Genomic DNA, 27,174 nt, shown 5'->3' on the forward strand with positions numbered 1-27,174 from the left:
TGAATTTAGGACCACCCACTGGTAGGATGTAGTAATGCTGTAAAGTTGGTTGCCACCCACCATATTAAGTCCAGAATAAGAAGAAGAAGCCTGAAGGAAGGAGGAGAGATGATGAGAAACTAATCTGCCTCACCGTTTTATCTGTGGATTAATTGTCGGCGTTGAGGACCTTGTGCATTTCAGGTAAAATAACAACCCAATGTTTATAATCACAGGACAAATGAGCTAGCAACATAAAGCTAGGTAGCTAAATTACCATAAATGTTTATTGCTTTTCGACCTGTCCTCAAATGAATATAATTAGTTCAGAGTTTGTTATGATATTTTAACCTGTGTGTCCTGGTCGTGCTGGTGTGGGGGGTATAAAATCAACCTGTGTGTCCTGGTCGTGCTGGTGTGGGGGTATAAAATCAACCTGTGTGTCCTGGTCGTGCTGGTTTGGGGGGTATAAAATCAACCTGTGTGTCCTGGTCGTGCTGGTGTGGGGGGTATAAAATCAACCTGTGTGTCCTGGTCGTGCTGGTGTGGGGGTATAAAATCAACCTGTGTGTCCTGGTCGTGCTGGTGTGGGGGGTATAAAATCAACCTGTGTGTCCTGGTCGTGCTGGTGTGGGGGTATAAAATCAACCTGTGTGTCCTGGTCGTGCTGGTTTGGGGGGTATAAAATCAACCTGTGTGTCCTGGTCGTGCTGGTGTGGGGGGTATAAAATCAACCTGTGTGTCCTGGTCGTGCTGGTGTGGGGGTATAAAATCAACCTGTGTGTCCTGGTCGTGCTGGTGTGGGGGTATAAAATCAACCTGTGTGTCCTGGTCGTGCTGGTGTGGGGGTATAAAATCAACCTGTGTGTCCTGGTCGTGCTGGTGTGGGGGTATAAAATCAACCTGTGTGTCCTGGTCGTGCTGGTGTGGGGGTATAAAATCAACCTGTGTGTCCTGGTCGTGCTGGTGTGGGGGTATAAAATCAACCTGTGTGTCCTGGTTGTGCTGGTGTGGGGGGTATAAAATCAACCTGTTGTTTACGTAAGCATGTGACAAATAAAAGTTGACTTGGAAACAGACTGCTCAGGCCCAGGGCTGGTCAGGTGGTTCCCTCTAGTGTCGAAACAATATCATGACAGTTGAGGAAGAAGACAACAGCGTAAATAAACCTCCCTCATCTCACACCTCCCATTCCAGTCATCTGTCCCCTGGATGAACTCTTTATAAATCACACACACACACTCAGTCTCTCTCAGCACACACACACACACACACACTCAGTCTCTCTCAGCACACACACACACACACACACACACAGACACACACACACTCAGTCTCTCTCAGCCCACACACACACACACACACACACACACACTCACTCTCAGTCTCAGTCTCTCTCCCGCGGCGCTCCCCAGAGCAGACAACAACTTTGCTTCATGGCGGCGAGTCTCACCGGACACAGGATCCAACCGTGATATGTGATCTCACAGGACGGGAGCAAACCGGGCTGTGATCTCACCGGACAGGAGCGAGCTGCGGAGGAATCTACGATGTAGGTTACGTTTTTACCGGAGTTGTTTTGCTTCGTGATAGAACAGTTTTGACTGGGCTGAACGGGAACTGTGACCACTAGGTTACTGCTGGATGAATGACCACTAGGTTACTTGACCACTAGGTTACTGCTGGATGAATGACCACTAGGTTACTGCTGGATGAATGACCACTAGGTTACTGCTGGATGAATAACCACTAGGTTACTGCTGGATGAATGACCACTAGGTTACTGCTGGATGAATGACCACTAGGTTACTGCTGGATGAATGACCACTAGGTTACTGCTGGATGAATGACCACTAGGTTACTGCTGGATGAATGACCACTAGGTTACTGCTGGATGAATGACCACTAGGTTACTGCTGGATGAATGACCACTAGGTTACTGCTGGATGAATGACCACTAGGTTACCGCTGGATGGATGACCACTAGGTTACTGCTGGATGAATGACCACTAGGTTACTGCTGGATGAATGACCACTAGGTTACTGTTGGATGAATGACCACTAGGTTACTGCTGGATGACCACTAGGTTACTGCTGGATGAATGACCACTAGGTTACCGCTGGATGAATGACCACTAGGTTACCGCTGGATGAATGACCACTAGGTTACTGCTGGATGAATGACCACTAGGTTACTGCTGGATGAATGACCACTAGGTTACTGCTGGATGAATGACCACTAGGTTACTGCTGGATGACCACTAGGTTACAGCTGGATGAATGACCACTAGGTTACTGCTGGATGAATGACCACTAGGTTACTGCTGGATGAATGACCACTAGGTTACTGCTGGATGAATGACCACTAGGTTACTGCTGGATGAATGACCACTAGGTTACAGCTGGATGAATGACCACTAGGTTACTGCTGGATGAATGACCACTAGGTTACTGCTGGATGAATGACCACTAGGTTACTGCTGGATGAATGACCACTAGGTTACTGCTGGATGAATGACCACTAGGTTACTGCTGGATGAATGACCACTAGGTTACTGCTGGATGAATGACCACTAGGTTACTGCTGGATGAATGACCACTAGGTTACTGCTGGATGAATGACCACTAGGTTACTGCTGGATGAATGACCACTAGGTTACTGCTGGATGAATGACCACTAGGTTACTGCTGGATGAATGACCACTAGGTTACTGTTGGATGAATGACCACTAGGTTACTGCTGGATGACCACTAGGTTACTGCTGAATGAATGACCACTAGGTTACTGTTGGATGAATGACCACTAGGTTACTGTTGGATGAATGACCACTAGGTTACTGCTGGATGAATGACCACTAGGTTACTGCTGGATGAATGACCACTAGGTTACTGCTGGATGAATGACCACTAGGTTACTGCTGGATGAATGACCACTAGGTTACTGCTGGATGAATGACCACTAGGTTACTGCTGGATGAATGACCACTAGGTTACAGCTGGATGAATGACCACTAGGTTACTGCTGGATGAATGACCACTAGGTTACTGCTGGATGACCACTAGGTTACTGCTGGATGAATGACCACTAGGTTACTGGTGGATGAATGACCACTAGGTTATTGCTGGATGAATGACCACTAGGTTACTGCTGGATGAATGACCACTAGGTTACTGCTGGATGAATGACCACTAGGTTACTGTTGGATGAATGACCACTAGGTTACTGCTGGATGAATGACCACTAGGTTACTGCTGGATGAATGACCACTAGGTTACTGTTGGATGAATGACCACTAGGTTACTGCTGGATGAATGACCACTAGGTTACAGCTGGATGAATGACCACTAGGTTACTGCTGGATGAATGACCACTAGGTTACTGCTGGATGAATGACCACTAGGATACTGCTGGATGAATGACCACTAGGTTACTGCTGGATGACCACTAGGTTACTGCTGGATGAATGACCACTAGGTTACTGCTGGATAAATGACCACTAGGTTACTGCTGAATGAATGACCACTAGGTTACTGCTGGATGAATGACCACTAGGTTACTGTTGGATGAATGACCACTAGGTTACTGTTGGATAAATGACCACTAGGTTACTGTTGGATGAATGACCACTAGGTTACTGTTGGATGAATGACCACTAAGTTACTGTTGGATGAATGACCACTAGGTTACTGCTGAATGAATGACCACTAGGTTACTGCTGGATGAATGACCACTAGGTTACTGCTGGATGAATGACCACTAGGTTACTGCTGGATGAATGACCACTAGGTTACTGCTGGATGAATGACCACTAGGTTACTGCTGGATGAATGACCACTAGGTTACTGCTGGATGAATGACCACTAGGTTACTGCTGGATGAATGACCACTAGGTTACTGCTGGATGAATGACCACTAGGTTACTGCTGGATGAATGACCACTAGGTTACTGCTGGATGAATGACCACTAGGTTACTGCTGGATGAATGACCACTAGGTTACTGCTGGATGAATGACCACTAGGTTACTGCTGAATGACCACTAGGTTACTGCTGGATGAATGACCACTAGGTTACCGCTAGATGAATGACCACTAGGTTACCGCTGGATGAATGACCACTAGGTTACCGCTGGATGAATGACAACTAGGTTACTGCTGGATGAATGATCACTAGGTTACCGCTGGATGAATGACCACTAGATTACTGCTGGATGAATGACCACTAGGTTACTGCTGGATGAATGACCACCAGGTTACTGCTGGATGAATGACCACTAGGTTACTGCTGGATGAATGACCACTAGGTTACTGCTGGATGAATGACCTCTAGGTTACTGCTGGATGGATGACCACTAGGTTACTGCTGGATGAATGACCACTAGGTTACTGCTGGATGAATGACCACTAGGTTACTGCTGGATGAATGACCACTAGGTTACTGCTGGATGAATGACCACTAGGTTACTGCTGGATGAATGACCACTAGGTTACTGCTGGATGAATGATCACTAGGTTACCGCTGGATGAATGACCACTAGATTACTGCTGGATGAATGACCACTAGGTTACTGATGAATGACCACTAGGTTACTGCTGGATGAATGACCACTAGGTTACTGCTGGATGAATGACCACTAGGTTACTGCTGGATGAATGACCACTAGGTTACTGCTGGATGAATGACCACTAGGTTACTGCTGGATGAATGACCACTAGGTTACTGCTGGATGAATGACCACTAGGGTACCGCTGGATGAATGATCACTAGGTTACCGCTGGATGAATGACCACTAGATTACTGCTGGATGAATGACCACTAGGTTACTGCTGGATGAATGACCACTAGATTACTGCTGGATGAATGACCACTAGGTTACTGCTGGATGAATGACCACCAGGTTACTGCTGGATGAATGACCACTAGGTTACTGCTGGATGAATGACCACTAGGTTACTGCTGGATGAATGACCACCAGGTTACTGCTGGATGAATGACCACTAGGTTACTGCTGGATGAATGACCACTAGGTTACTGCTGGATGAATGACCACTAGGTTACTGTTGGATGAATGACCACTAGGTTACTGCTGGATGAATGACCACTAGGTTACTGCTGGATGAATGACCACTAGGTTACTGCTGGATGAATGACCACTAGGTTACTGCTGGATGAATGACCACTAGGTTACTGCTGGATGAATGACCACTAGGTTACTGCTGGATGAATGACCACTAGGTTACTGCTGGATGAATAACCACTAGGTTACTGCTGGATGAATGACCACTAGGTTACTGCTGGATGAATGACCACTAGGTTACTGTTGGATGAATGACCACTAGGTTACTGCTGGATGAATGACCACTAGGTTACTGCTGGATGAATGACCACTAGGTTACTGCTGGATGAATGACCACTAGGTTACTGTTGGATGGATGACCACTAGGTTACTGCTGGATGAATGACCACTAGGGTACCGCTGGATGAATGATCACTAGGTTACCGCTGGATGAATGACCACTAGGTTACTGCTGGATGAATGACCACTAGGTTACTGCTGGATGAATGACCACTAGGTTACTGTTGGATGGATGACCACTAGGTTACTGCTGGATGAATGACCACTAGGTTACTGCTGGATGAATGACCACTAGGTTACTGTTGGATGAATGACCACTAGGTTACTGCTGGATGAATGACCACCAGGTTACTGATGAATGACCACTAGGTTACTGCTGGATGAATGACCACTAGGTTACTGCTGGATGAATGACCACCAGGTTACTGATGAATAACCACTAGGTTACTGCTGGATGAATGACCACTAGGTTACTGCTGGATGAATGACCACTAGGTTACTGTTGGATGAATGACCACTAGGTTACTGCTGGATGAATGACCACTAGGTTACTGCTGGATGAATGACCACTAGGTTACTGCTGGATGAATGACCACTAGGTTACTGCTGGATGAATGACCACTAGGTTACTGTTGGATGAATGACCACTAGGATACAGCTGGATGAATGACCACAGTCATGTTTTGGTAGAATTTTGAGTTGTTGACATTTTTGTCCATGTTGTAATTGATTATGATAACGATATTGTCGTACAAGTGCAACTCACGCTGGAAAAATTCCATGTTATGAAACTATTGAAATGAATCTTTGAATATATCCTATTAGAATATTACCCAATAACTGCAGCTCAGATGAGATTAAAAACTCTATCAGTCCTGTGTAATTCCATAGCCATTTACATTTACATTTACGTCATTTAGCAGACGCTCTTATCCAGAGCGACTTACTAATTGGTGCATTCACCTTATGATATCCAGTGGAACAACCACTTTACAATAGTACATCTATATCTTTTTTGGGGGGGGGGGTTAGAAGGATTACTTTATCATATCCCAGGTATTACTTAAAGAGGTGGGGTTTCAGGTGTCTCCGGAAGCTGGTGATTGACTCCGCTGTCCTGGCGTCGTGAGGGAGCTTGTTCCACCATAGGGGTGCCAGAGCAGCGAACAGTTTTGACTGGGCTGAGCGGGAACTGTGCTTCCTCAGAGGTAGGGGGGCCAGAGCAGCGAACAGTTTTGACTGGGCTGAGCGGGAACTGTGCTTCCTCAGAGGTGGGGAGGCCAGAGCAGCGAACAGTTTTGACTGGGCTGAGCGGGAACTGTGCTTCCTCAGAGGTAGGGAGGACGAGCAAGCCAATCAGATAAGGGATCCGACATAACATACTGTACCATTTGTCCTGTAGCCAGACAGAGTGCATATTTCCTGCAGCTGGAAAGCAATGCCCCCTGGGATAGGCTGGATGGTGGGGGGGAGCAGGGAGAGGTGGTGGTGGGGGGGGGTGACATGGCGGTATAACACAACACCAGAGACAGAAGACAGGAGATAAATCAATCAGTGTAGATGAAAGGGAGGAGACAGGTTCAATAAATAGTTTTAAACCTCGAGACAGTTGAGACATGGATTGTGTATGTTTGCCCGTTCAGAGGGTGAACGGGCAAGAGGAAAATATTGAAGTGCCTTTGAACGGGGTAATGGTAGTAGGTGCCAGGCGCACCGGTTTGTGTCCAGAACTGCAACGCTGCTGGTTTTTTCACGCTCAACAGTTTCCTTTGTGAATCAAGAACGGTCCACCACCCAAAGGACATCCAGCCAACTGGACACAACTATGGGAAGCATTGGAGTCAACATGGACCAGCATTCCCATGTGGAACGCTTTCGACACCTTTGTAGAGTCCCGTGTCCCGACGAAATGAGGCTGTTCTGAGGGCAACTCAATATTGTGACGGTGTTCTTAACGTTTTGTTCACTCAGTGTATATGTGATTATCTGTTGTGTTGTCTCCTGTCTTCAGGCTGGGGAAGAGAGCGATATTAGTGGTCCTGCTATCTGTGGCTGTGTGGATCTACTTCCTCCCCTCGCCCATAGACCCTCAGCCTTACACGTAAGTACAGACACACCACACCGGCTCTGATGCTCGTCGGATGTGGCAGAGCTTCGCAAACTAACACTCACGTCTGTAGCCATGAAGTGCTTTGAAAGGCTGGTCATGGCTCACGTCAACACCATCATCCCAGAAACCCTAACCCCACTCCAATCTGCATACCGCCCCCAACAGATCCGCATATGATGCAATCTCTATCGCACTCCACACTGCCCTTTCCCACCTGGACAAAAGGAACACTTATGTGAGAATGCTATTCATTGACTACAGCTCAGTGTTCAACACCCTAGTGCCCTCAAAGCTCATCACTAAGCTAAGGACCCTGGGACTAAACACCTCCCTCTGCAACTGGATCCTGGACTTCCTGACGGGCCGCCCCCAGGTGGTAAGGTTAGGTAGCAACACATCTGCCACACTGATCCTCAACACAGGGGCCCCTCAGGGGTGCGTGCTCAGTCCCCTCCTGTACTCCCTGTTCACCCACGACTGCACGGCCAAACACGACTCCAACACAATCATTAAGTTTACCGACAACACAACAGTGGTAGGCCTGATCACCAACAAAAATGAGACAGTCTATAGGGAGGAGGTCAGAGACCTGACCGTGTGGTGCCAGAATAACAACCTCTCCCTCAACGTGATCAAGACAAAGGAGATGATCGTGCACTACAGGAAAAGGAAGACAGAGCACGCCCCCATTCTCATCGACGGGGCTGCAGTGGAGCAGGTTGAGAGCTTCAAGTTCCTTGGTGTCCACATCACCAACAAAATATCATGGTCCAAACGCACCAAGACAGTCGTGAAGAGGGCATGACAACGCCTATTCCCCCTCAGGAAACTGAAAATATTTGGCATGGGTCCTCAGTTCCTCAAAAAGTTATACAGCTGCGCCATCGAGAGCATCCTGACTGGTTGCATCACCGGCTGGTATGGCAGCTGCTATACCAGGCGGTATGACATCCAACCACAAGGCACTACAGAGGGTAGTGCGAATGGCCCAGTACATCACTGGGGCCAAGCTTCCTGCCTTCCAGGACCTCTATACCAGGCGGTGTCAGAGGAAGGCCCTAAAAATGGTCAAAGACCCCAGCCACCCTAGTCATAGACTGTTCTCTCTGCTAATGCATGGCAAGTGGTACCGGAATGCCAAGTCTGGGACCAAAAGGCTCCTTAACAGCTTCTACCCCCAAGCCATCAGACTGCTGAACAGCTTCTACCCCCAAGCCATCAGACTGCTGAACAGCTTCTACCCCCAAGCCATCAAACTGCTGAACAGCTTCTACCCCCCCAAGCCATCAGACTACTGAACAGCTTCTACCCCCAAGCCATCAGACTGCTGAACAGCTTCTACCCCCAAGCCATCAGACTGCTGAACAGCTTCTACCCCCCAAGCCATCAGACTGCTGAACAGCTTCTACCCCCAAGCCATAAGACTGCTGAACAGCTTCTACCCACCAAGCCATTAGACTGCTGAACAGCTTCTACCCCCCCCAAGCCATCAGACTGCTGAACAGCTTCTACCCCCCCAAGCCATCAGACTGCTGAACAGCTTCTACCCCCAAGCCATAAGACTGCTGAACAGCTTCTACCCACCAAGCCATCAGACTGCTGAACAGCTTCTACCCCCCCAAGCCATCAGACTACTGAACAGCTTCTACCCCCCCAAGCCATCAGACTGCTGAACAGCTTCTACCCCCAAGCCATCAGACTGCTGAACAGCTTCTACCCCCAAGCCATCAGACTGCTGAACAGCTTCTCCCCCCAAGCCATCAGACTGCTGAACAGCTTCTACCCCCCCAAGCCATCAGACTACTGAACAGCTTCTACCCCCAAGCCATCAGACTGCTGAACAGCTTCTACCCCCAAGCCATCAGACTGCTGAACAGCTTCTACCCCCCAAGCCATCAGACTGCTGAACAGCTTCTACCCCCAAGCCATAAGACTGCTGAACAGCTTCTACCCACCAAGCCATCAGACTGCTGAACAGCTTCTACCCCCCCAAGCCATCAGACTGCTGAACAGCTTCTACCCCCCCAAGCCATCAGACTGCTGAACAGCTTCTACCCCCAAGCTATCAGACTGCTGAACAGCTTCTACCCACCAAGCCATCAGACTGCTGAACAGCTTCTACCCCCAAGCTATCAGACTGCTGACCAGTTAATCAAATGGTCACCAAGACTATTTACATTGACCCCCTTTGTTTTAACACTGCTGCTACTCGCTGTTTATTATCTATGCAGTCACTTTACCTCCACTTACATGTACATATTACCTCGACTACAGTCGTTGCCAAAGGTTTTGAGAATGACACAAATATTCATTTTTCACAAAGTCTGCTGCCTCAGTTTGTATGATGGCAATTTGCATATACTCCAGAATGTTATGATCAGATGAATTGCAATTAATTGCAAAGTCCCTCTTTGCCATGCAAATGAACTGAATCCCCCCCAAAACATTTCCACTGCATTTCAGCCCTGCCACAAAAGGACCAGCTGACATCATGTCAGTGATTCTCTCGTTAACACAGGTGTGAGTGTTGACAAGGACAAGGCTGGAGATCACTCTGTCATGCTGATTGAGTTCGAATAACAGACTGGAAGCTTCAAAAGGAGGGTGGTGCTTGGAATCATTGTTCTTCCTCTGTCAAACATAGTTACCTGCAAGGAAACACATGCCGTCATCATTGCTTTGCACAAAAAGGGCTTCACAGGCAAGGATATTGCTGTCAGTAAGATTGCACCCAAATCAACCATTTATCGGATCATCAAGAACTTCAAGGAGAGCGGTTCAATTGTTGTGAAGAAGGCTTCAGGGCGCCCACGAAAGTCTAGCAAGCGCCAGGACCGTCTCCTAAAGTTTATTCAGCTGCGGGATCGGGGCACCACCAGTACAGAGCTTGCTCAGGAATGGCAGCAGGCAGGTGTGATTGAATCTGCACGCACAGTGAGGCGAAGACTTTTGGAGGATGGCCTGGTGTCAAGAAGGGCAGCAAAGAAGCCACTTCTCTCCAGGAAAAACATCAGGGACAGACTGATATTCTGCAAAAGGTACAGGGATTGGACTGTTGAGGACTGGGGTAAAGTCATTTTCTCTGATGAATCCCCTTTCGATTGTTTGGGGCATCCGGAAAAAAGCTTGTCTGGAGAAGACAAGGTGAGCGTTACCATCAGTCCTGTGTCATGCCAACAGTAAAGCATCCTGAGACCATCCATGTGTGGGGTTGCTTCTCAACCAAGGGAGTGGGCTCACTCACAATTTTGCCTAAGAACACAGCCATGAATAAAGAATGGTACCAACACATCCTCCGAGAGCAACTTCTCCCAACCATCCAGGAACAGTTTGGTGACGAACAATGCCTTTTCCAGCATGATGGAGCACCTTGCCATAAGGCAAAAGTGATAACTAAGTGTCTCGGGGAACAAAACATCGATAGTTTGGGTCCGTGGCCAGAAAACTCCCCAGACTTTAATCCCATTGAGAACTTGTGGTCAATCCTCAAGAGGCGGGTGGACAAACAAAAACCCACGAATTCTGGCAAACTCCAAGCATTGATTATGCAAGAATGGGCTGTCATCAGTTAGGATGTGGCCCAGAAGTTAATTGACAGCATGTCAGGGCGAATTGCAGAGGTCATGAAAAAGAAGGGTCAACACTGCAAATATTGACTCTTTGTCAGATTAGGGGTTAAAGGTTAAAGAGTTATTGTCTGTCAGATTAGGGGTTAAAGGTTAAAGAGTTATTGTCTGTCAGATTCAAGGGACCCCCTCCGCTCCTGGAGGGCCCACTGGCTGTCAACACCAGACTACAGAACGGACGCAGGCTGTTCACTGGACAACTACACGGACCAGAATCCTTCACTGCTGACCAGGAGGGTAAGAACTCTTGTCTGAGTTGTTTTTCATTCAGCATGTTTTTAATTTAATCGCGTCTGTTTGTCTTACATCCGCCTCGTCAGTGTTTTATATGACCTTTGACTGGAAATACCTTTTTTTGTTGTTGATCTCCTACCACTGTTACGAGAACCTGTCTGACCCCTGACCTTTAACCCCTGGCGTCTCCTAGGTAACGTGTACACAGGGACGGTGGATGGGAAGCTGTGGAGGATCCACCAGGAGACTCTAACCCTCATCGCCCACATGGGACAGGACTTACAGGAGTGTGGTCAGTAACTAACTAACCCTAACGCTAACCAACCCTAACTCTAACTAACCCTAACTCATCACCCACATGGGACAGGACTTACAGGAGTGTGGTCAGTAACTAACCCTAACGCTAACTAACGCTAACTAACCCTAACTCATCGCCCACATGGGACAGGACTTACAGGAGTGTGGTCAGTAACTAACTAACGCTAACTAACCCTAACTCATCACCCACATGGGACAGGACTTACAGGAGTGTGGTCAGTAACTAACCCTAACGCTAACTAACGCTAACGCTAACTAACGCTAACGCTAACTAACCCTAACTCATCACCCACATGGGTCAGGACTTACAGGAGTGTGGTCAGTAACTAACTAACCCTAACGCTAACTAACCCTAACTCATCACCTACATGGGACAGGACTTACAGGAGTGTGGTCAGTAACTAACCCTACCGCTAACTAACGCTAACGCTAACTAACCCTAACACTAACCAACCCTAACGCTAACTAACCCTAACTCGTCCCCCACATGGGACATTTTTCATAGTGGCTAGCTAGCTAGCCAGTTAGCCCTATGGACTTACCCATTCACTGAACCGTCTTCCAGCCTTCGTAATAATGTAGCTAACCAGATAATTTTTGCCTGTTAAACTATCTATTATACTAACTATTAAAACTAATATTATGCAAGATGGATGTCTTTTCAATTCTTTGTGGGTAGCTAGCTAACAATTCTTCATGGTTATCTGGCTAGCTAACAATTCTTCATGGTTATCTGGCTAGCTAACAGTTCTTCATAGTTATCTGGCTAGCTAACAGTTCTTCATGGCTATCTGGCTAGCTAACAGTTCTTCATAGTTATCTGGCTAGCTAACAGTTCTTCATGGCTATCTGGCTAGCTAACAATTCTTCATGGCTATCTGGCTAGCTAACAGTTCTTCATGGCTATCTGGCTAGCTAACAGTTCTTCATAGTTATCTGGCTAGCTAACAGTTCTTCGTGGCTATCTGGCTAGCTAACAGTTCTTCATGGCTATTTCTGGCTAACAATTCTTCATGGCTATTTCTGGCTAACAATTCTTCATGGCTATCTGGCTAGCTAACAGTTCTTCATGGCTATCTGGCTAGCTAACAGTTCTTCGTGGCTATCTGGCAAGCTAACAATTCTTCATGGCTATCTGGCAAGCTAACAATTCTTCATGGCTATCTGGCTAGCTAACAATTCTTCATGGCTATCTGGCTAGCTAACAATTATTCATGGCTATCTGGTTAGCTAACAGTTCTTCATGGCTACCTGGTTAGCTAACAATTCTTCATGGCTATTTCTGGCTAACAGTTCTTCGTGGCTATCTGGCAAGCTAACAATTCTTCATGGCTATCTGGCTAGCTAACAATTCTTCATGGCTATCTGGCTAGCTAACAGTTCTTCATGGCTATCTGGCTAGCTAACAATTCTTCATGGCTATCTGGTTAGCTAACAATTCTTCATGGCTATCTGGCTAGCTAACAGTTCTTCATGGCTACCTGGCTAGCCAACAGTAGTAGGAGTGGGGTCAGTACTTAGCAGGCTTATTGATGTATGATGGAATCTGTCTGGGGTCTACAGGGCTGCGTTCAGTTCAGTAGGTATGAAACAGGTGAGAGAACATTTAGAAAAGGAGGAGAACCTGAATATTTCAGATGTTCTAGGGGAGTGTGTGTGTGTGTGTGTGTGTGTGTGTGTGTGTGTGTGTGTGTTCTGTTCAGATCTCTGTTGATGTGGCTGGCAGCCGATTTGTCTTCCTCTGAGCTCTGGCCAAAACAGACGTGTGTGTGTGCCAGATTGTGTGTGTGTGTGTGTGTGTGTGTGTGTGTGTGCCAGGTTGTGTGTGCCAGATTGTGTGTGTGTGTGTGTGTCAGGGTGTGTTAGACCGTCCAGTAAATCTCTATAAATCCTCTGATGTCGTTCCAGATGGGGGAGATCAGGACAGACTATGATGTTATCTCTGTTGGTCCTCTAGGTAACAGGACAGACTATGATGTTATCTCTGTTGGTCTTCTAGGTAGCAGGACAGACTATGATGTTATCTCTGTTGGTCCTATGATGTTATCTCTGTTGGTCCTCTAGGTAGCAGGACAGACTAGGATGTTATCTCTGTTGGTCCTATGATGTTATCTCTGTTGGTCCTCTAGGTAACAGGACAGACTATGATGTTATCTCTGTTGGTCCTCTAGGTAGCAGGACAGACTATGATGTTATCTCTGTTGGTCGTCTAGGTAACAGGACAGACTATGATGTTATCTCTGTTGGTCCTCTAGGGAGCAGGACAGACTATGGTGTTATCTCTGTTGGTCCTCTAGGGAGCAGGACAGACTAGGATGTTATCTCTGTTGGTCCTATGATGTTATCTCTGTTGGTCCTCTAGGTAGCAGGACAGACTATGATGTTATCTCTGTTGGTCCTCTATGTAACAGGACAAACTATGATGTTATCTCTGTTAGTCCTCTAGGGAGCAGGACAGACTAGGATGTTATCTCTGTTGGTCCTATGATGTTATCTCTGTTGGTCCTCTAGGTAACAGGACAGACTATGATGTTATCTCTGTTGGTCCTCTAGGGAGCAGTGCAGACTATGAGCCAGTCTGTGGTCGTCCTCATGGGGTGCGGTTGGACAGTGGTGGTCAGCTGATTGTAGTGGACTCCTACTTTGGACTGTTTTCTGTTGACCCCCAGACTGGACACAAGACCTTGCTTCTGGACAGCAAGACAGGTACCGTCCCCTACCCCCAGACTGGACACAAGACAGGTAACCTCCCCTAACCCCCAGACTGGACACAAGACCCTGCTACTGGACAGCAAGACAGGTACCGTCCCTTAACCCCCAGACTGGACACAAGACAGGTACCGTCCCCTACCCCCAGACTGGACAGCAAGACAGGTACCGTCCACTACCCCCAGACTGGACAGCAAGACGGGTACCGTCCCCTAACCTCCAGACGGGACACAAGACAGGTACCGTCCCCTACCCCCAGACTGGACACAAGACAGGTAACGTCCCCTAACCCCCAGACTGGACACAAGACCCTGCTACTGGACACAAGACAGGTAACGTCCCCTAACCTCCAGACTGGACAGCAAGACAGGTACCGTCCCCTAACCCCCAGACTGGACACAAGACAGGTAACGTCCCCTACCCCCAGACTGGACACAAGACCCTGCTACTGGACAGCAAGACAGGTACCGTCCCCTAACTCCCAGACTGGACACAAGACAGGTAACCTCCCCTAACCCCCAGACTGGACAGCAAGACAGGTAACGTCCCCTAACCCCCAGACTGGACAGCAAGACAGGTACCGTCCCCTAACCCCCAGACTGGACAGCAAGACAGGTACCGTCCCCTACCCCCAGACTGGACAGCAAGACAGGTACCGTCCCCTAACCCCCAGACTGGACAGCATGTTCTAAGCTAACATATAGAATAGATAGTCCTTACTGCTATTAGCCCATAGAAACACATTGAATAACAGATTACTGCTATTAGCCCATAGAAACACATTGAATAACAGATTACTGCTATTAGCCAATAGAAACACATTGAATAACAGATTTCCCCCCAAAAAACCTAAAGGAGGTTTGTTCTGAAGTGTCCTATATCTGAGAGAAGAAGAAAGATCTGGAAACTATACTTTTTTGTCTTCTTTTTTACGTGTACAGGGCATTCGGAAAGTATTCAGACCCCTTAACCTTCCCCACATTTAGTTACTTTACAGCCTTATTCTAAAACGGATTAAATAAAAAATGTTCCTTATCAATCTACACAAATACCCCATAATGACATCACAATACCCCATAATGACATCACAATATCCCATAATGACATCACAATACCCCATAATGACATCACAATACCCCACAATGACATCACAATACCCCACAATGACATCACAATACCCCACAATGACATCACAATACCCCACAATGACATCACAACACCCCATAATGACATCACAATACCCCATAATGACATCACAGTACCCCATAATGACATCACAAAACCCATAATGACATCACAAAACCCATAATGACATCACAACACCCCATAATGACATCACAACACCCCATAATGACATCACAACACCCCATAACGACATCACAAAACCCCATAATGACATCACAACACCCCATAATGACATCACAACACCCCATAATGACATCACAAAACCCCATAATGACATCACAACACCCCATAATGACAAAGCAAAAACAGGTGTTTAGAATTTTTTTCCAAATGTATTAAAATAAAAAACAGAAATACTTTATTTACATAAGTATTCAGACCTTTTGCTATGAGACTAAAAATTGAGCTCAGGTGCATCCTGTTTCCAGTGATCATCCTTGAGATGTTTCTACAACTTGATTGGAGTCCACCTGTGGTAAATTCAATTGATTGGACATGATTTGGAAAGGCACACACCTGTCTATATAAGGTCCCACAGTTGACAGTGGATGTCAGAGCAAAAACCAAGCCATGAGGTCGAAGGAATTGTCCGTAGAGCTCCGAGACAGGATTGTGTCGAGGCACAGATCTGGGGAAGGGTACCTTCTTGAATGTCACCAAGAACACAGTGGCCTCCATCATTCTTAAATGGAAGAAGTTTGGAACCACCAAGACTCTTCCTAGAGCTGGCCGCCCGGCCAAACTGAGCAAGAACCTGATGGTCACTCTGACAGAGCTCCAGAGTTCCTCTGTGGAGATGGGAGAACCTTCCAGAAGGACAACCATCTCTGCAGCACTCCACCAATCAGGTCTTTATGGTAGAGTGGCCAGACAGAAGCCACTCCTCAGTAAAAGGCACATGACAGCCCGCTTGGAGTTTGCCAAAAGGCACCTAAAGGATTCTCAGACCATGAGAAACAAGATTCTCTGGTCTGATGAAACCAAGATTGAACTCTTTGGCCTGAAAGCCAAGCGTCACGTCTGGAGGAAACCTGCACCATCCCTACGGTGAAGCATGGTGGTGGCAGCATCATACTGTGGGGATGTTTTTCAGTTGCAGGGACTGGGAGACTAGTCAGGATTGAGGGAAAGATGAATGGAGCAAAGTACAGAACATAGCACATCTCTGGAGAGACCTGAAAATAGCAGTGCAGCAACGCTCCCCATCCAACCTGACAGAGCTTGAGAGGATCTGCAGAGAAGAATGGGAGAAACTCCCCAAATACAGGTGTGCCAAGCTTGTAGCATCATACCCAAGAAGACTCAAGGCTGTAATCGCTGCCAATATTGCTTCAACAAAGTACTGAGTAAAGGGTCTGAATACTTATGTAAATGTGATATTTCTGTATTTTATTTGTAATAAATTATCAAAAATGTTTTTGCTTTGTCATTATGGGGTATTGTGATGTCATTGTGGGGTATTGTGATGTCATTATGGGGTATTGTGATGTCATTATGGGGTATTGTGATGTCATTATAGGGTATTGTGATGTCATTATGGGGTATTGTGATGTCATTGTGGGGTATTGTGATGTCATTATGGGGTATTGTGATGTCATTGTGGGGTATTGTGATGTCATTATGGGGTACTGTGTGTAGATTGAGTTTGATTAAATCAGTTTTAGAATAAGGCTGTAAAGCAACCAAATGTGGTAGTCAGGCTTGTGATGCTAATCCAGTTAACAGATGGAATATCTCAGGCTTGTGATGCTAATCCAGTTAACAGATGGAATATCTCAGGCTTGTGATGCTAATCCAGTTAACAGATGGAATATCTCTGTGCTGTGATGCTAATCCAGTTAACAGATGGAATATCTCTGTGCTGTGATGCTAATCCAGTTAACATATGGAATATCTCAGGCTTGTGATGCTAATCCAGTTAACAGATGGAATATCTCTGTGCTGTGATGCTAATCCAGTTAACAGATGGAATATCTCTGTGCTGTGATGCTAATCCAGTTAACATATGGAATATCTCAGGCTTGTGATGCTAATCCAGTTAACAGATGGAATATCTCAGGCTTGTGATGCTAATCCAGTTAACAGATGGAATATCTCAGGCTTGTGATGCTAATCCAGTTAACAGATGGAATATCTCAGGCTTGTGATGCTAATCCAGTTAACAGATGGAATATCTCAGGCTTGTGAGGCTAACCCAGTTAACATATGGAATATCTCTGTGCTGTGATGCTAATCCAGTTAACAGATGGAATATCTCTGTGCTGTGATGCTAATCCAGTTAACATATGGAATATCTCAGGCTTGTGATGCTAATCCAGTTAACAGATGGAATATCTCTGTGCTGTGATGCTAATCCAGTTAACAGATGGAATATCTCTGTGCTGTGATGCTAATCCAGTTAACATATGGAATATCTCAGGCTTGTGATGCTAATCCAGTTAACAGATGGAATATCTCTGTGCTGTGATGCTAATCCAGTTAACAGATGGAATATCTCTGTGCTGTGATGCTAATCCAGTTAACAGATGGAATATCTCTGGTTTGTGATGCTAATCCAGTTAACAGATGGAATATCTCAGGCTTGTGATGCTAATCCAGTTAACAGATGGAATATCTCTGTGCTGTGAGGCTAATCCAGTTAACAGATGGAATATCTCTGTGCTGTGATGCTAATCCAGTTAACATATGGAATATCTCTGGCTTGTGATGCTAATCCAGTTAACAGATGGAATATCTCTGTGCTGTGATGCTAATCCAGTTAACATATGGAATATCTCTGTGCTTGTGATGCTAATCCAGTTAACATATGGAATATCTCTGTGCTTGTGATGCTAATCCAGTTAACAGATGGAATATCTCTGTAGGAGCTGCCGGGGTCCAGTTCGCGTTCCTGAACGGGCTGGAGATCTCCTCTCAGACGGGGATCATTTACTTTACGGACTCCTCCTCTCGCTGGGGACGACGACACGTCAAACTAGAGGTCTGTCGCTTTCTGTTATTCCCAGAAATCACCGTTCTTCTTTATTTTCCGCTCTGTAACCCCTGACCTCTAACGACTAGGTGATAGAGACCAACGCTCTGGGTCGTCTCCTGACCTTTGACCCTGCGTCAGGGCGTGTGGGTGTCCTGCTGGATGGTCTCTACATGCCCAATGGCATCGCCCTGTCACCTGACGAGAGCTTCCTGCTGCTGGCCGAGACCAGCATCGGGTGTGTCCTCAGGTACACACACACACACACACACACACACACACACACACACACACACGGAGGACAGTGTTTTCCATAGTAACTGTCCTTCCTGTGCTTTTCCTTTTAACATGTAAATATCATTGTGTTATCAGAGGTGGCTGATCAGCAGGACAGAGGAGCCTCACAGTACAGACAGGCCTTTTGTTCTGACTGGCATTGTTCTCTCTCTCTCCCCCACTCCCCTCCCTCCCTGCCTCCCCCCCTCCCTGCCTCCCTCCCCCCTCCCTGCCTCCCTCCCTCCCCCACTCCCTCCCTGCCTCCCTCCCTCCCTCCCCCACTCCCTCCCTCCCCCACTCCCTCCCTCCCTGCCTCCCCTCCAGGTACTGGCTGAAAGGCCTTTTGTTCTATGACAGTCATTGTTCTCTCTCTCTCTGTCTCTCTCTGTCTCTCTCTCTCACTCTCTCTCTCTCTCTCTCTGTGTCTCTCTGTCTCTCTCTCTCTGTCTCTCTCTGTCTCTCTGTCTCTCTCTCTCTGTCTCTCTGTCTCCCTCCCTGCCCCCCTCTCTCCCTCCCCCCCCTCCCTCCTCCCTCCCTCCCTGCCCCCCCCCTCCCTGCCTCCCTGCCCCCCTCCCTGCCCTCTCCCTCCCTCCCTGCCCCCCTCCCCCACTCCCTGCCCCACTCCCCCCCTCCCTCCCTCCCTGCCTCCTCCCTGCCCCCCTCCCTCCCTCCTCCCCCCACTCCCCCCCTCTCTCCTCCCCCCCCCCCTCTCTCTCCCCCCCTCCCTCCCTCCCTCCAGATACTGGCTGAAAGGCCTTTTGTTTAAATGACTGATGGTTCCTTTTCTCTCTCTCCCTCTGTAGGTACTGGCTGAAAGGCCCCAAGGCTGGCACCAAGGAGGTCATCCTGAACAATATGCCCGGTTACCCTGACAACATCCGCCTTAGCGACCGTGGAACCTTCCTGGTTGGCCTAACGACCACACGCTTCAGGAAGCTCGTGCCTCCGTTCCTGGACCTGATTGGTCCGTACCCAGCGGTCAAACGCTTTCTGGCTAAGGTTAGTTTCACCATCATCATCATCATTCTGTTGTAAACCTCTCTCCCCAGTCCCTGTGTGGTAAACCTCTCTCCCCAGTCCCTGTGTGGTAAACCTCTCTCCCCAGCCCCTGTGTGGTAAACCTCTCTCCCCAGTCCCTGTGTGGTAAACCTCTCTCCCACCTCCCTGTGTGGTAAACCTCTCTCCCCAGTCCCTGTGTTGTAAACCTCTCTCCCACGTCCCCTCTCTCCCCAGTCCCTGTGTGGTAAACCTCTCTCCCCACATCCCTGTGTGGTAAACCTCTCTCCCACGTCCACTCTCTCCCACGTCCCTGTGTGGTAAACCTCTCTCCCCAGTCCCTGTGTGGTAAACCTCTCTCCCCACGTCCCTGTGTGGTAAACCTCTCTCCCACGTCCCTGTGTGGTAAACCTCTCTCCCACGTCCCTGTGTGGTAAACCTCTCTCCCCAGTCCCTGTGTGGTAAACCTCTCTCCCCACGTCCCTGTGTGGTAAACCTCTCTCCCCAGTCCCTGTGTGGTAAACCTCTCTCCCCAGTCCCTGTGTGGTAAATCTCTCTCCCACGTCCCTGTGTGGTAAACCTCTCTCCCACGTCCCTGTGTGGTAAACCTCTCTCCCCACGTCCCTGTGTTGTAACCTCCCTCCCCACGTCCCTGTGTGGTAAACCTCTCTCCCCAGTCCCTGTGTGGTAAACCTCTCTCCCCAGTCCCTGTGTGGTAAACCTCTCTCCCACGTCCCCTCTCTCCCACGTCCCTGTGTGGTAAACCTCTCTCCCCACGTCCCTGTGTGGTAAACCTCTCTCCCCACGTCCCTGTGTGGTAAACCTCTCTCCCACGTCCCTGTGTGGTAAACCTCTCTCCCAACGTCCCTGTGTGGTAAACCTCTCTCCCCAGTCCCTGTGTGGTAAACCTCTCTCCCCAGTCCCTGTGTGATAAACCTCTCTCCCCAGTCCCTGTGTGGTAAACCTCTCTCCCACGTCCCTGTGTGGTAAACCTCTCTCCCCACGTCCCTGTGTGGTAAACCTCTCTCCCCACGTCCCTGTGTGGTAAACCTCTCTCCCCAGTCCCTGTGTGATAAACCTCTCTCCCCAGTCCCTGTGTGGTAAACCTCTCTCCCCAGTCCCTGTGTGATAAACCTCTCTCCCCAGTCCCTGTGTGGTAAACCTCTCTCCCCACGTCCCTGTGTGGTAAACCTCTCTCCCCACGTCCCTGTGTGGTAAACCTCTCTCCCACCTCCCTGTGTGGTAAACCTCTCTCCCACCTCCCTGTGTGGTAAACCTCTCTCCCACGTCCCTGTGTGGTAAACCTCTCTCCCACGTCCCTGTGTGGTAAACCTCTCTCCCACGTCCCTGTGTGGTAAACCTCTCTCCCCACGTCCGTGTGGTAAACCTCTCTCCCCACGTCCCTGTGTGGTAAACCTCTCTCCCCAGTCCCTGTGTGGTAAACCTCTCTCCCCACGTCCCTGTGTGGTAAACCTCTCTCCCCACGTCCCTGTGTGGTAAACCTCTCTCCCCACGTCCCTGTGTGGTAAACCTCTCTCCCCACGTCCCTGTGTGGTAAACCTCTCTCCCCAGTCCCTGTGTGGTAAACCTCTCTCCCCACGTCCCTGTGTGGTAAACCTCTCTCCCACGTCCCTGTGTGGTAAACCTCTCTCTCTGTGTTGTCTTTGTTCCAGGCTGCAGTGAGACTAGAGAGAGTAATCTGAGAGGACAGAGAGACTCCTTTAATCTGAGAGGACAGAGAGACTCCTTTAATCTGAGAGGACAGAGAGACTCCTTTAATCTGAGAGGACAGAGAGACTCCTTTAATCTGAGAGGACAGAGAGACTCCTTTAATCTGAGAGGACAGAGAGACTCCTTTAATCTGAGAGGACAGAGAGACTCCTTTAATCTGAGAGGACAGAGAGACTCCTTTAAGAGATGATTCAGACAGCAACATGATACAGGGCCTTGCTAAAGTATTCACCCCCCCGTTGGTGTTTTTCTTATTTTGTTACATTACAACCTGTAATTTAAATGCATTTTTATTTGGATTTCATGTAATGGACAAACACCAAATAGTCCAAATTGGTGAAGTGAAATGAGAAAAATAACTTGTTTAAAAAATTCTACAAACATTTACAGAAAAGTGGTGCTTGCATATGTATTCACCCCCTTTGCTATGAAGCCCCTAAATAAGATCTGGTGCAAACAATTACCTTCAGAAGTCACATAATTCATTAAATAAAGTCCACCTGTCTGCAATCTAAGTGTCAAATGATCTGTCACATGATCTCAGTATATATAGACCTGTTCTGAAAGGCCCCAGAGTCTGCAACACCACCAAGCAAGAGGCCCCACCAAGCAAGAGGCACCACCAAGCAAGGGGCCCCACCAAGCAAGGGGCACCACTAAGCAAGAGGCCCCAACAAGCAAGAGGCACCACCAAGCAAGAGGCACCACCAAGCAAGGGGCACCACCAAGCAAGAGGCACCACCAAGCAAGGGGCCCCACCAAGCAAGGGGCCCCACTAAGCAAGGGGCCCCACCAAGCAAGGGGCACCACTAAGCAAGAGGCCCCACTAAGCAAGGGGCACCACCAAGCAAGAGGCCCCACCAAGCAAGAGGCCCCACCAAGCAAGGGGCCACACCAAGCAAGGGGCACCACTAAGCAAGGGGCCCCACCAAGCAAGGGGCACCACTAAGCAAGAGGCACCACCAAGCAAGAGGCACCACCAAGCAAGCGGCCCCACCAAGCAAGCGGCCCCACCAAGCAAGCGGCCCCACCAAGCAAGAGGCCCCACCAAGCAAGAGGCCCCACCAAGCAAGAGGCCCCACCAAGCAAGCGGCCCCACCAAGCAAGCGGCCCCACCAAGCAAGCTGCCCCACCAAGCAAGAGGCACCACCAAGCAAGCGGCACCATGAAGACCAAGGAGCTCTCCAAACAGATCAGGGACAAAGTTGTGGAGAAGTACAGATCAGGGTTGGGTTATAAAAAAATATCCGAAACTTTGAACATCTCACGGAGCACCATTACATCCACAATTAAAAAATGGAAAGAATATGGCACCACAACAAACCTGCCAACCAAAACTCACGGACCAGGCAATGGGGGCATTAATCAGAGAGGCAACAAAGAGACCAAAGATAACCCTGAAGGAGCTGCAAAGCTCTACAGCGGAGATTGGAGTATCTGTCCACAGGACCACTTTAAGCCGTACACTCCACAGAGCTGGGCTTTACGGAAGAGTGGCCAGAAAAATGCCATTTCTTAAAGAAAAAAATAAGCAAATACATTTGGTGTTCGCCAAAAGGCATGTGGGAGACTCCCCAAACATATGGAAGAAGGTACTCTGGTCAGATGAGACAAAAAAATAGCTTTTTGGCCATCAAAATAAATGCTATGTCTGGCGCAAACCCAACACCTCTCATCACCCCGAGAACACCATCCCCATCCCCATGGTGGTGGCAGCATCATGCTGTGGGGATGTTTTTCATCGGCAGGGACTGGGAAACTGGTCAGAATTGAAGGATTAATGGATAGCGTTAAATAAAGGGAAATTCTTGAGGGAAACTTGTTTCAGTCTTCCAGAGATTTGAGACTGGGACGGAGGTTCACTTTCCAGCAGGACAATGACCCTAAGCATACTGCTAAAGCAACACTCAGTGGTTTAAAGGGAAATTGGTGCAAAAGGTGGCTCTACAAAGGATTGACTTTGGGGGAGTGAATAGTTATGCACGCTCAAATTCTGTTTTTTTGTCTTATTTCTTGTTTGTTTCACAATAACAAATATTTTGCATCTTCAAAGTGGTAGTCATGTTGTGTAAATCAAATGATACAAACACCACAAAAATGTATTTTAATTCCCAGGTTGTAAGGCAACAAAATAGGAAAAATGCCAAGAGGGGTGAATACTTTCGCAAGCCACTGTATTCTAGTAGAGATAAATACAAGAGATAATTCAGCCAGCAACATGGTATTCTAGAGGAGATAATGTATATAAACAGTCCTGTTCTGCATTGTACTATGCTGTAGTAATATTATAGTATAGTACAATGGTATAATACTAGTAGTAAAGTCTGTACCCTTTGTGTTCTGGTGGTTGTTTCCAGGTTTAATATGATATCGTTATAATAAGTTAATTTTAAGCTTGTATCCGGGAATATAAACTTAGTGGACAAAACATTAAGAACACCTGCTCTTTCCGTGGCACAGACTGACCAGGTGAATCCAGGTGAAAGATATGATCCCTTATTAATGTCACTTGTTAAATCCACTTCAAATCAGTGTAGACGAAGGGGAGGAGACCGATTTTAAAGAAGGATTGTTAAGGCTTGAGATAATTGAGAATGTGTGCCATTCAGAGGGTGAACAAAATATTTAGTTGTCTTTGAACGGGGTCTGAGTAGGTGCCAGGAGCACCGGTTTGTGTCAAGAACTGCAACGTTGCTGGGTTTTTCCACGCTCAACAGTTTACCGTGTGTATCAAGAACGGTCCACCACCCAAAGGACATCCAGACAACTGGACACAACTGTGGGAAGCATTGGAGTCAACATGGGCCAGCATCCCTGGAGTCAACATGGGCCAGCATCCCTGGAGTCAACATGGGCCAGCATCCCTGGAGTCAACACGGGCCAGCATCCCTGGAGTCAACATGGGCCAGCATCCCTGGAGTCAACATGGGCCAGCATCCCTGGAGTCAACATGGGCCAGCATCCCTGGAGTCAACATGGGCCAGCATCCCTGTGGAACGCTTTCGACACCTTGTAGAGTCCATGTCCCGACGAATTGAGGCTGTTCTGAGGGCAACTCAATATGAGGAAGGTGTTCCTAATGTTTTGTCCTGTGTATTTCCATGATAAAGTGACGTATTAAAGGCTGGAGTTCGTGTTCTGTTTTCTACCAGGTGGTTCCTCTGAGCTGGTACAACATGCTGTTGCCTAGATACGGCCTGGTGTTGGAGTTGGACGCCGAAGGGGAGGTGGTGGGGAGTCTCCATGACCCTACAGGCAGCCTGACCTGGGCCGTCAGCGATGTGTTCGCCCACCAGGGGAGACTCTACCTGGGTAGCACCGACCTGCCCTTCCTCCCTGTCCTGGAGGACTGGAGCTAACCGCTAACCGCTAGCTGTCTACTGTAGATACCAGACTGGGAGGAGGAGGAGGTACGGTAGGGGTCCTGGGTCTACTGTAGATAACAGACTGGGAGGAGGAGGAGGAGGTACGGTAGGGGTCCTGGGTCTACTGTAGATAACAGACTGGGAGGAGGGAGAGGAGGAGGTATGGTAGGGGTCCTGGGTCTACTGTAGATACCAGACTGGGAGGAGGAGGAGGAGGAGGTACGGTAGGGGTCCTGGGTCTACTGTAGATAACAGACTGGGAGGAGGAGGAGGAGGTACGGTAGGGGTCCTGGGTCTACTGTAGATACCAGACTGGGAGGAGGAGGAGGAGGAGGTACGGTAGGGGTCCTGGGTCTACTGTAGATACCAGACTGGGAGGAGGAGGAGGAGGAGGTACGGTAGGGGTCCTGGGTCTACTGTAGATAACAGACTGGGAGGAGGAGGAGGAGGAGGAGGAGGAGGAGGAGGTACAGTAGGGGTCCTGGGTCTACTGTAGATACCAGACTGGGAGGAGGAGGAGGAGGAGGAGGTACGGTAGGGGTCCTGGGTCTACTGTAGATACCAGACTGGGAGGAGGAGGAGGTACGGTAGGGGTCCTGGGTCTACTGTAGATACCAGACTGGGAGGAGGAGGAGGAGGAGGAGGTACGGTAGGGGTCCTGGGTCTACTGTAGATAACAGACTGGGAGGAGGAGGAGGAGGAGGTACGGTAGGGGTCCTGGGTCTACTGTAGATAACAGACTGGGAGGAGGAGGAGGTACGGTAGGGGTCCTGGGTCTACTGTAATAGTCTTTAATACTGTTCTGTGGACTCATAAAGAATATCTCTGTAATAGTCTTTAATACTGTTCTGTGGACTCATAAAGAATATCTCTGTAATAGTCTTTAATACTGTTCTGTGGACTCATAAAGAATATCTCTGTAATAGTCTTTAATACTGTTCTGTGGACTCATAAAGAATATCTCTGTAATAGTTTTTAATACTGTTCTGTGGACAATCAATGATGTCACCTGTCAATGATTTTAGAGTGCTGGATAATTGTTTGAGTAGTTTCTGTTTAAAGATGATTTTTGGGTGCTGGATAATGTTTTGAGTGATTTCGTTTTAAAGATGATTTTAGAGGGCTGGATAATGTTTTGAGTAGTTTCTCTGTCCAGATCTGTCTAAAGATGATTTTAGAGGAAACAGGAAACCTCTCACCCAGAGGCGGTGCTCCTAGTGGCCGGAGACTTTAATGCAGGGAAACTTAAATCAGTTCTACCAAATCTCTACCAGCATGTTAAATGTGCAACCAGAGGGGAAAAACCTCTAGACCACCTTTACTCCACACTGAGACGCGTACAAAGCTCTCCCTCGCCCTCCATTTGGTAAATCCGACCATAATTCTATCCTCCTGCTTCCTGCCTACAAGCAAAAACTAAATCAGGAAGCACCAGTGACTCGGTCTGTAAAAAAGTGGCCAGATGAAGCAGATGCTAAACTACAGGACTGTTTTGCCATCACAGACTGGAATATGTTCCGGGATTCCTCCGATGGCATTGAGGAGTACACCACATCAGTCACTAGCTTTATCAATAAGTGCATCGATGACGTCGTCCCCACAGTGACCGTACGTACATACCCCAACCAGAAGCCATGGATTACAGGCAACATCCGCATTGAGCTAAAGGGTAGAGCTGCTGCTTTCAAGGAGCGTGACTCTAACCCGGACGCTTATAAGAAATCCAGCTATGTCCTCTGACGAACCATCAAACAGGCAAAGCATCAATACAGGGCTAAGACTGAATCGTACTACACCGGCTCTGACGCTCGTTGGATGTGGCAGGGCTGCAAACTATTACAGACTACAAAGGGAATCACAGCCATGAGCTGCCCAATGACACGAACCTACCAGACAAGCTACATCACTTCTATGCTCGATTCGAGGCAAGCAACACTGAGGCATGCATGAGAGCATCGGCTGTTCCGGACGACTGTGTGATCACCCTCTCTGCAGCCAATGTGAGTAAGAACTGTAAACAGGTCAACATTCACAAGGCCGCGGGGCCAGACGGATTACCAGGACGTGTACTCAGGGCATGTGCTGACCAACTGGCAAGTGTCTTCACTGACATTTTCAACATGTCCCTGACAGAGTCTGTAATACCAACATGTTTCAAGCAGACCACTATAGTCCCTGTGCCCAAGAACACAAAGGTAACCTGCCTAAATGACTACAGACCCGTAGCACTCACGTCTGTAGCCATGAAGAGCTTTGAAAGGCTGGTCATGGCTCACATCAACACCATTATCCCAGAAACCCTAGACCCACTCCAATTT

The 27,174-nt window shown here is 48.1% G+C and overlaps 1 protein-coding gene across 4 annotated transcripts; it reads left to right on the top strand.

Moving 5' to 3' along the window:
* Positions 1 to 1,336: 1,336 nt before the first annotated feature.
* On the top strand, positions 1,337 to 24,968 carry LOC115189861 (adipocyte plasma membrane-associated protein). Of its 4 annotated transcripts, XR_003877021.1 has the most exons (10): positions 1,337 to 1,531; positions 7,347 to 7,436; positions 11,187 to 11,308; positions 11,499 to 11,597; positions 14,177 to 14,329; positions 18,358 to 18,497; positions 18,578 to 18,738; positions 19,568 to 19,763; positions 24,644 to 24,901; positions 24,952 to 24,968. XR_003877021.1 is itself a non-coding variant. In XM_029748397.1 (9 exons), coding segments are annotated over exons 1-9 (1,170 nt in total). In that variant the 5' UTR covers positions 1,337 to 1,529; the 3' UTR covers positions 24,851 to 24,945. The 4 variants fall into 4 exon arrangements, 3 of the variants coding, with proteins under 3 accessions (XP_029604257.1, XP_029604258.1, XP_029604259.1); XM_029748397.1 differs by lacking the exon at positions 24,952 to 24,968 and having other exon boundaries at positions 24,644 to 24,945; XM_029748398.1 differs by lacking the exon at positions 24,952 to 24,968 and having other exon boundaries at positions 18,382 to 18,497; positions 24,644 to 24,945.
* The last annotated feature ends 2,206 nt before the right edge of the window (positions 24,969 to 27,174 follow it).

The sequence above is a fragment of the Salmo trutta genome, unplaced genomic scaffold (assembly GCF_901001165.1).
Source record: "Salmo trutta unplaced genomic scaffold, fSalTru1.1, whole genome shotgun sequence".
Lineage (NCBI taxonomy): Eukaryota > Metazoa > Chordata > Actinopteri > Salmoniformes > Salmonidae > Salmo > Salmo trutta.